General features: G+C 40.1%; 1 protein-coding gene across 3 annotated transcripts; it reads left to right on the forward strand.

Moving 5' to 3' along the window:
• The first annotated feature begins 64 nt into the window (after nucleotides 1-64).
• ATPAF1 (ATP synthase mitochondrial F1 complex assembly factor 1) lies at nucleotides 65-10,091 on the forward strand. Of its 3 annotated transcripts, XM_009468138.2 has the most exons (9): nucleotides 65-285; nucleotides 630-738; nucleotides 1,294-1,344; nucleotides 2,086-2,148; nucleotides 3,611-3,661; nucleotides 5,489-5,536; nucleotides 7,551-7,646; nucleotides 8,241-8,348; nucleotides 9,311-10,091. In XM_009468138.2, the coding sequence occupies exons 1-9, from the start codon at nucleotides 89-91 to the stop codon at nucleotides 9,503-9,505; spliced, it is 918 nt and encodes a 305-aa protein (XP_009466413.2). In that variant the 5' UTR covers nucleotides 65-88; the 3' UTR covers nucleotides 9,506-10,091. The 3 variants fall into 3 exon arrangements, with proteins under 3 accessions (XP_009466413.2, XP_087590889.1, XP_087590890.1); XM_087734763.1 differs by lacking the exon at nucleotides 3,611-3,661; XM_087734764.1 differs by lacking the exons at nucleotides 7,551-7,646; nucleotides 8,241-8,348.
• The last annotated feature ends 433 nt before the right edge of the window (nucleotides 10,092-10,524 follow it).

The following is a 10,524-nucleotide window of genomic DNA, read 5'->3' on the forward strand; positions in this document are numbered from 1 at the left end:
TGGTTTCATTCCGGCGGCGGAACGGCGGGAAGGGGGCGGCGCGGCGGGCGGAGCGCTGCGGCGGACGGACCGGGCCGGACCGGGCGCCATGGCGGGGCCGCTGGTGCAGGCCTGGGGGCTGGGGGCCGCCCTGCGGAGCCGAGCCGCGCTCCGCCCGCTGGGGCTGCTGGCTCCGCCGTGCCGGGAGATGGCGGGGCCGGGGCCGGGGCCGGGGTCCGGCGAGGCGGCGCTGGAGGAGAACCCCTTCTACGGGAAGTACCGCCACAAGATCCAGGAGCTGCGGAGGTGCGGGGGGGCCGGGCCGTGAGGAGAAAGAAGGGGGCGGTTTTGGGGGAGAGGGGGTGCTTGGGTAGCTGGGATTTTTTTGGGAGGAGGGAGGTCATTTTTAGCTTTGTGCCCTTACGAGAAAATGAATCACTTTAGGCGAAATGCTGCCTTGACATTCACTTCTATTGTTGCCACCGAGTCAGTGAGAGTCGTCTCCCAAATCAGTTTGATAAGAGATTTTTTCACTCACAAGAAGTTAAAATGTTTAAGTTAAGAACAGGAATCAGTACCACAGTAAACATTTTAAAAGGCCAAATGGTGTTAATCACCCCATACGGTTAATAGTCCCTTTTCCAATTCAGATCCAGTCCAGATGTGTTTGAATCCCGTATGGAAAAGAGAAATGAAGTGAAAAAGCAGCCCGTGGGATATTCCAATCAAGGAGAATTTATCAGATGTATGGAAGAAAAGGCAAGGCCAATTTTCTTTGTAATTCACATAGATTAAAGCTATAATGTTATTTATATAGGATCAGCATAATGCTACAAACATACAATGTTCCTGTTAGTAAGGAGCCCCAGAATTTCATTCTGGTGGCTAAAAATGTTGTTCTGTATTCCAGCATATTATTTTGCTTTTTTTAGGCTGTAAATTCTGTGCTTGAGGTCTTAGTTAAGTGTTTAATTAGTTCCAGATTAGTTTGGTGAGATGGAGTGACATGATCTTGCATTTATCATTGTGTAGTGAATGAAGGAAAGCTGTTCAATAATATTGGATCCAGAATGCATAATAGTTTGCTTTAATCCTTTCTGATCTTGAAATTGATAATTCACATTAAGTTACTCATCATCTTATTCTCCTAATCAATATTTTATTTTAATAAAATGCACTGCAGCAATCTTTAAGTATCTTAAATTTGAGCTCATACTCAGGAGATCTCTTCAGCAGGCATGTTTTGTGTGGCAGGGAAGGCAAATAAAGGTATTAAAGCATCAGCTATAAAAACTAAAGAATGTTTTCTTCTAGGTAGAAGGCTTGGGCACGAAGAAATCAAAGGGAGGTTTCACAAAAGATAAGGTGAGAGAAATGAACCTAAGTGTTAAGAGAGTACTTGCTGGCAAATGAAGGATGTAGATTAACTTGTATTGCTACTATCTGTGCTTCAGCCAAGAGCTTCTTGAGATAAAACTAATATACCTTATGCTGCACTGGGCTATAAGATACTCATTTACTATTGGGATCACGTTCAAGTCTTAAAACTGCCAGCAGTCCCTTTTTTTATTATCCAGTCCTTTCTCTCTTGACATCCTGGAAGTTCCTGCTAGTTAGGGGATCTGTCCTGAATGCTGACAGTAATAAATTGAAAGGGTTAAGCTGCCTTTACAGCATGTAAATCTATTTCCAAGATCAGCCAGCAGAGGGACAAGAGAATGGTTTTATTCTTTCACATTCTTGTATTTTGGCAAACTTTCTGTGTAAATCTGCCAACTGAGCATGTGTCTGAGATGGCTGAAGGGGAAAGGCTGCAGCTCCTCTTGCAGCTTCAGTAGAGATCTGCAGAACCGGAGCGAAGTGTGTTCTGTGTCCTGACTGAATCTCTTCTATTCTGCCTCAGTGTGTGAATCCACTTCTCAGGGTGTTACTGCTTATGATTTACTACTTTCTTTGGCAATTCAGAGTACTAAGCCACATTGTAAATTGAATTAAGTTTCTCCAGCTTGATTTTTTTTTTCTCTGTAATTGCATCCATTCATTCTGGATTCTCACTTGAATCAGAGAACTGTCATCATGCCAAATTCCGTATGCTTTCTCTTGCAGACGCTTGATTCGATTCTTAATGTTGAGGTGGTGAAAGAAAAATCAGCGGAGGAGATAAAACAGGTGAGGGATTTAAATGGAATAAAATTTGCTCCACATCTATGCTTAATAGTAATCTACACGTGAGGATGGAAGTTTTACTTAGCCTGAAAAATAAAACATGACTATGGATGTATATTTATAAAAAGCACGTTTACATGCATATCAATAGTAGAAGATAAAGTTTTCTCCATGTAGGTAAGACCACTTAGGATGTACCCACTTGATAAATAATGCACCTGGACTTGATCACTCAAAACCTGTCTCTATCATAATTCTTATTGTTGCCGTTTAATGTGTAGCAGTTGAATTGGCATCAGCAAGCTCCTGTCAGGTTTGAAGCCAGGTAAAGGGAAACCCTATTAGTAGCTCATGTGGCTACCTCTGTTCTGCAGGAATAAAAACAAAGCTTTTGCCATCTTCTATCTTTGCTTGCATTATCTGTCACTCAGGAGGCTTTGTACCCATGCTAAAGATGGTTAGGGTAAGAAGGAGGTGGGTGGATCTGTTTGTTTATTTGAAGAACAGTGTGAATCAAGTTATTCTCCCTAATATCTGCTTGGCTTTGCACTGTGTTCCCTTTTATCTAGTTACAAGTCACATCTGTTCCACATTTTTGCTGTAGCTTGAGTTGGATCTGGTATTTTTTTTTTCCTAATCAGACTCTATGCCAAGAAACTTCATGTAGGCACAATCATTTAAGGGGAGCAGCGCATATGAAGGAGCCTTCTGGCACGACTTAGCAGAAATCTAGCTGTTTTCCTGATATCTCAAGAACATTATAGAGCTGGTTAAGTGCTCTGCAGGGGATGGTGTGGGACCAGTTATAGCATGGAGTGCATTTGATAACTTGTGAGTTTCCTTCGCGTTCGTCTATTTCCATTTCATTAATTAAAGATTTTACTGACAATTCTCATTAGTTACGTAGGACTGGGGAAGAGCAACTGAAAGAGTCCTGAACTCTGGGCTTTTACTTGTACTTGTCCATTTATTAAGGACTTTGTTTGAGCTTTTATGTTGGTATTGCCATCCTGCTGTGGTGACGAAAAAGATTGTAAACACAGAGGAGCATTATGCAAAGTCTTGTCTTCTGTTGAAAATGTTTTGTATGTTCTTTATTAAAAAAACCAAAAAAACCAAAACAAAAACCAAAAAACAAACCAACAACTCAAGCTCTCTATAAATCATTAGTCTGATTGTTGGGAAAAATGTAAGAAGCACTTCTGATAGCTAGTAAATCTTGAACCACCTCTGAGCATACTGCTTATTTCTGTTACCTAGTTGAAATCTGTCATTTGGTACAAGTACTCTGGAACCTTAGGGGAAGTGTATTGCATTAGCAGGAAAGTCAGTCAGGCTTGATTGAAAAATGACTTCTCAAAGTGCTTACAAAAGCCAGTTGACAAATGGAATTCTTTTCAAAGCATTTAATATTACTGCTAGATGCTTGATTTTAACTGTAGCTCATCTCCTTTGTTTCCTACAGATTTGGAATCAGTATTTTTCTGCAAAAGATACAGTTTATGCTGTTATTCCTGTAAGTAGTTCCCCCGTAGTTATGCACTTGAAAGGCCAATGTGCAAAGCTTTCCTTTCTAACTGTGATTCTGTTGCTTTTAAAAGCAATCATTGAAGGAAAATGAGGTTTCAAGAACAAACTTTCTTTCCAGATTCGATTTCACTTGATCTTATTGCCTCAAATAAAGGCTTTTGTTTCCAAAAATGCGTATCCCTTTTTTTTTTCTCACTTACATCAGTCTCAATAAAGCTAGTACTTTTTTTTTTCTGCACACCTGGCTTGAATTCCCAGGCATTTTTTTATTATGAGTATCAAATACTCTTCACAGGGTCCTAGTATCTATTAAGGTAGCATTTGTATTTTCGTATAATTTTTTCTCAGTTACTCGTTTCTTTCTCCTCTTCCCTACAGCACAGACTGTTAACTCAAGTTTAATATGGCAGTGTTAGAGCACTTGGCTAATAACTTGCACGTTGCTACTCACGACTTACTTTTCATACATTTAAAATTACTGGCAGCACTGTCTTTCATTGAGATTGCATGGTGCTTCCTGCGATAAGATCGTATTTCTTATTCCTGATAACTTTACCAGATGTTAATTGTTGTTAATCTGTGTTGGGCTGAAGGAGTTTTCTTTGCTTTGGGGATTTCTTTTTATTCTTTGCCTCAGAGTCTCTACATGATCATGATCTCTTAAATCTGTCTTTTCACAGCTGGCCACGAACTGTGTGTTCCTTGAGTTCTTGAAACCTCATTTAGATCTGGGGTCTGATTTCTAGTTGTACTTGGCCCTTTGAGCTCCAACTGAAGTGATGGGAGGCTATATTCAAAATGTATGAAGTGCTGTACGCTCTGAAAATGGCAACGTGGAATTTGAAGTCAAGCAGCTTCGTGTTTCAGTTTTCCCAACACGTGGATGTTGTGAAAATAGTTTGAATAAAAACATTTACTGTAGGAGAGGGCCAAAGCTAGGGACTCCAGTTAAGATGGTGTAGATCTTCCGTTATTGGGGCTGGCACTGTTCTTTGGTGCACTGTTTTAGGGGAACTTTGGAAGCTTTTAAGGCTTTAATGCAAACCAGATCCTAGGCACGTTAGGAAGTAGTTCATGGTGTCACTGGGGAAAGAAACTACGTCTTTTTCCAGAAGCTTTTTGTTGGCTGGAAGAAAGGCCTCGCATAATTCTCAAAAGTTCTTGCTCAAAAGTACACACGGAGGAATGTCTTGTTGATGCATGGCATATGTTTTCTTTCATGAGCACCTTAGAATAGGTATTAATATATGGTGCTGAGAAGAGAAGATCAGGCAGAAGATTTGGGGGAATGCAGAGGACATGTGAATGAGATTGCCAGGTTCTGTCAGGGATGACCAAATATGTTTGTGGTTTCAATATAAACCTAAGCAATAAGTATGTTATTTGAGTAAATATCTAGGCTACATTTTAATACCGAAGAACAGATGACTGTCATGTAAAATCTACAATTTGGGGCCAGGGATATGTTGTCTTGCTCAACTGTTGACACCACATGATGCAGTGGAGCTATTACTGCAAGAGGATATAATGTAAGCCTAATGCATGGGCCCCCCACCTCCAAGGAATAAAGCTTTGGATCCAAGGAGTTTGCTGCTGCATCTTAGAGACAGCATTGTTAAAATGGGATACAGATGACATTTAGGTAACTAAGGGCTACATACAGTTTTCCACGCACTCATTGTTAACCGTTCCTGCAGTGAGACCTTCTGTAGATGGGAGTTGTACCCTGTAAAGGTTAATGAGATGATTCTGAATAACTGTGCATCCAGGCTTGTGTTATGAAAACTGAATGTCTCTTTCTCCTTCCCCAAAGGCAGAGAAGTTTGCTTTAATATGGAAGAGAGCCCAGAAATGTCCATCGGTACGTATGGCAGAGACTTGCAACGTGTGGATGTATAGCTGTAATGCATTTCTCCTCTCTGAAGCCTAATTCATAAACTTTGGTCCCTCCTATATTCAGACTCATTGCATCAGCTCTATTAGTAAAAACCAGGTGTTCAAAAAGTTGTCTTACTGTTCAGATAAAAGCAATGGCTATTCATATGTATTAAACAGTTCGTCTAGGTATCAGGTAACTCGATGTAAGAGATGTAGGGTTTAGTAACGAGAGCACAGAATCTCCCAGGGAATGGATTTAGCTACACACCTCTGGTTTCCATTAATTGATGTCCTGTGGTTAAATCTCTTCCGTGCAATGTTGTGAAGAGCCAAGCCTCACAGGCCAGCTTCATTGATGTTCCTGCATGTTTTTCCTTATTGCTTAAAGCATTCTTGCTTTAACCTGGAGGAACTGTTGTTAGCTATAGCTACGTGTCACCATGGCAATATGTTGCATGTACATGGAGAAAGTGAATTCTCTTGCCTTATAGTTGATGTGAGTTGCTCCTCTTTCATTTTATGTTTGTTTACTGGCAGTGAAGATAGGCAGGAGTATCTGAAAGGGAAGAAGGCAAGAAATCAATATGTTGGGGTTCTGCCCACAGAAGGAGCTGAACCTTGTCATCTATTAGCTTGTGTTTCCTGTTCATATATGTGCATAGCCATGCTTTCTTCACCACGCTGGTGATCTGCGATAGGTAAATATTGGTAAGCAAATACGAGCTATGTGCATGGAAGCAAAACTGGGCAGGCAGTATGCTGTGTAAATAATGCCTCTCTGTCTCTGTGGGAGTGTGGCGTAAGTTCTCTTGCAGAGCATTGTAATTCAACAGCTGTGACAGGGGAAGGAAGGGGGGAATTGGGTGTAGTTGAACCCTTTATTACAGATAGAGAGTAAATACTCTGTGGGTTGTGTCTTATGCCAGCACGACAAAGCATAAAATACTGAGAATGCTTAATATGGTTATTTCAGAAATGAGTGGATTCCCAAGATTCAGGTTCACTGTTTCTTATATGGGTTGGTGGGTATCTTGTAAGCTTCAATTAGAAGATTCCTGTGTGAATGAGAAGCTTGTTGCTTTGAAGAAGTTAAACTGCAAAAGAGCAAAACAGCTAACAAGATAAAGAATACATTCTGCAGTTCGTACCACATGCTGCTGGATTAGTATTGTTTTCTGTTGAAAGTAATGTGTTTTTACAGTAATTTGTGCACTGAAGCATGGACTTTGTGCAAATTTCACTATGCTGAGACAGAAATTAAATGCTTCACTCCTTTATGATAACAAAGTAGCTAGACTTCGCTGCGTTGAGTGCTTTTGTAGATCTGAATGGGTGACACTACTGCATTGATGGATTGGTCCTGTATATTTCACTTGCCAAGAGCAAGATCAAATATATCTGACTTCCCGAGCTACGTGGAGCTTGGAAAGTTATTTATAGCTTTAAGTGCATTTCTGTACAGTGCATTGGCATTTAGTCAGGTATCCTGCTTGTTTTTCTGCTCTCCTCTTGTCCTTTCCCTTGGTGTGGGAAAATGAGCAAGTCCCTAGCCTATGGAGCCAAATAGACCGTAAGTCTCTAGAGAGAAAAATACTTGCTGCCTGTTCTGGCACAGTTGGTGAAATTACAGGATTAAAAACTCTGAATGCTCCTTATCTTTTATTTGACCATTTCTGCTGTTGATTTTCTGGAAGTGAACAAAAAGGTCAGAGTCTGAATGTTCTCCACTGTCCTTTTCTTTCCTTTGTCTGTCTCATATAATACTGGTAAAAATACGTGCCAATATGTTTGCTAATGAAGTAATACTGATAAGGTAATGCTGGTTTATTGTCTGCTTTGAAGTCTGGTTCCTGCTGTCCTATCGGTCTTGGTGGGGCAAAGAAACCCTTTTTTCTGTTGTGGTTCTCTCAGCAAAGTGTTATGCTGGAGGCCAGCATGACACGGGCATAGTTTTGTTCTATGAAAGGGAGTATTATTTTTTTATAATTTCTCTGTAGTTTCTGTACGCTTTGCCAAGAAAAGAAGGTTATGAGTTCTTTGTGGGGCAGTGGTCGGGAACAGAATTGCACTTCACTTCCCTAATAAATATTCAGGTGAGTGGTTGAAATAAAAAGTCCAAAAATGGCTTAGGCTCCAGAAATATATAATATCATCATATTACAATATATAATATTTGCTAAATGGTTTAATGAACAGGTTGTCTAGTTTAACTTGAAAGTAATTATCAGGGAAAAACTGCCATTAATTATGGGTAAATTAGTAAATTAATTACGGGTAAATTAGTAAATTTATGGGTATTAAGTGTCTCCTTAATCTAAAGGAGAATGAGGTAGAAGTCATATAATCTCAAAACAGAAGCAAGAGCCAAACTTTTTAGAACCATTTGCACAAACTACTTAAAATACCAGTCGATGCTATGAGATTAAATGTCTTTCTGGAAATTGTGGGTTATTTTAAATGCAAAATGGTCTTTAGTCAAGAAAAAACCCAACCTAACTCTGCAAATCCCCCTTTTTTTTTTCTAAATACAGGAATAATGAACTTTTAATTAGGACTGACCCTTAAGCCTTGAAAAATGACTGTTTCCATAGCAGTTAATACTTAAAAAGTTTTTTAATCAAGCCTCAAAATCTGCAATAGAGTTGAAGGTCTTTACGGGATACTGACAGGTTTCTTATCTCCTTCAGACCCAAGGTGAAACTGCTCCTAGCCAGCTGGTCTTGTACCATTATCCTGAGCTGCAGAAGGAAAAAGGGATAGTACTAATGACAGCAGAAATAGACTCAAAGTTCTTGGTAAGAGAAATCAGAGAAATCTGTTCATTGGCTTCCTTAATTTTATGCTGCAAGTCCTCCTACAGTTTTGAATTAAAACCAAATGAAAGTCAAGTCTTTAAAAGATCCTTTCCCAAAGAGTGGTCTTACTAGATTTCTTTAACCTAATCTACTTCCTTCTAGGGAAAGCTAGAAGGAAATCATCAGTCTTTGGCTGCCTGATGATTTCAGCTCATACATTCTTTTTTTTTTTTCCTTACTCTGGGTATTATAGTTTATTGTTGTAAAAAAAAATAGAAATGCTTCTGTTTTTCTTACTAATGGAAGCAAATTTAAATGAAAGCTGTTGCTACCTACCAACAAGTTAAAACAGTGAAGCTTAATACTGCTTGTCAAATCAGGAGACCTCCAAAGCTTTGTGTTAGGTTTCTGCGTGCCTTTGCTCTTTTCCCTATGTGTGGGTGTGCTGTTATTTGCATATCTGTAATAGTGCGGTGCTAGGACTTAATAGCACTGGGGATTATACTGGTGGAACAAGATAACTGAAGCATCCCACCTCTAACTGACCTACTTATACCAGTTCTGAAACTGTGCGCAGAGGAGTCATTGGTAATGCATTTGCCCTGTTGTATCTGAGAGCAGACAATCAATTTTTGCAAACAGGTCAACCATAAGAATGGAAAGATGAGACTTTGGTGCATCTCCAGTGCCTTAGAGTGGGCAGGGATCATGAAAGACATCTTTGACCTCTGAGGTGTACGCTCAGCAGGACAGTAGTTGGTAGGCACAGTGCTAAAGTGTGTAAGTAGGTCAGGAACAAGAGGGAGGTGGTTTGTTAAGAGATTTGCAAAACTAACGTGACTTGGAATTGAGTCATTCGATGAGTAGGACTGCAGCCTTTCAGCTGCTGAAGAGTCTTTTTCAATGGGATACTCAAATAGAACAAAACCAGATGGTAACAAATTCTTTGTTTTAACTTGCAGGTGGTCCATGAAGCACAGTGCTTGGCGAATCAGGTGCAGCTTTTCTATGCGACGGATCGTTCCGAGACCTATGAATTAGTGGAGACCTTCAACCACAGATCTAGTGAATTTAAATATATGTCAGTAATAGCAGAGCTTGAGCAAAGCAGACTTGGACGAGAACTGAGACCTGGTCAGGTTTCTGACAAGTCGTAGATCCTGACCTGTGGGTGAAGCAAGCCAGCAGCAGGCAGGGGGTTTCCTAGATGGGGTGGTCCTGTCTCTTCCGTTTCACGAATTTGATTTGGCTACAGAAAGGATCTGGAGACGTCCTGGGAGTGTGATAGTCAAGCCTGTCTGGCACTGATGCAAGATGAGGACTTGGGCCATTGGAACGACAACAACTAATTGCCAAAATGGAGCCCTGTACTTCTGTGTAACTTCATCAGAATGAGCCATTTTCCCCATCCTGTAACTTACTGCTGCATGCTGCATTTGTGAAATCTGAAATAAAATGACAGAAGGGGAGCTATGTAATGTAGTGTATTGACATCAGGAGACAGATAACAATCAATGTTTCTTCTCAGTAAATGCATTTTTAAATGCCCTCTGCCATTATAATTGCATGGTCAAGTGCTTTTTAATCTGTGTGGAATTTATACAGGCTTGTCCATCAAGAAAAGAGAATAGGACTGATGGTCTAAAACAGACTTCTCTTTGTTACTTTTGTGCGTGAGGTTCCTTACACAGATGTATACTGTGGCCTGTGTTTTTCTCAGGATTAAAAAATAGACTGACTAGATTTGTTCTGGGAATTTTGTGCTTCTTAATTGATACATTAATTTTATCCTGTTGCTGTGTTTCTGTCTCAGAGATGTTTTTCTTGAGGAGCAGGATATTAGAAACATGGTTTTATTTTTGTATATTTTTGAATAGTGTAGATGAATTATTGCATACTTTATAGAATTATTTTTTCTCAGACTGGCAGCTAGTCAGTTAACTTTACAAATGGTATTTGGAGGGAGACAAAATTAGCTCTTGTTCCCATTTCAGGAAAGCCACTATCTCCAATAAAAGCAAGATGGAATTGCGTAGTTAACAGAGCTAGAGCCACCAACTGGTTTCTCAATTGCTAAGTGACAACGCATGAAAAAATGCATTGGTGTGAATATGCGCAGCAGCTTTAACATGGCAGTGTTGGTAGGAATCTGGCTTTTAAGGACTACAGCTGGTTT

Source organism: Nipponia nippon, unplaced genomic scaffold (assembly GCF_047370975.1).
Source record: "Nipponia nippon isolate SJK-2023a ecotype South Korea unplaced genomic scaffold, ASM4737097v1 scaffold_5, whole genome shotgun sequence".
Lineage (NCBI taxonomy): Eukaryota > Metazoa > Chordata > Aves > Pelecaniformes > Threskiornithidae > Nipponia > Nipponia nippon.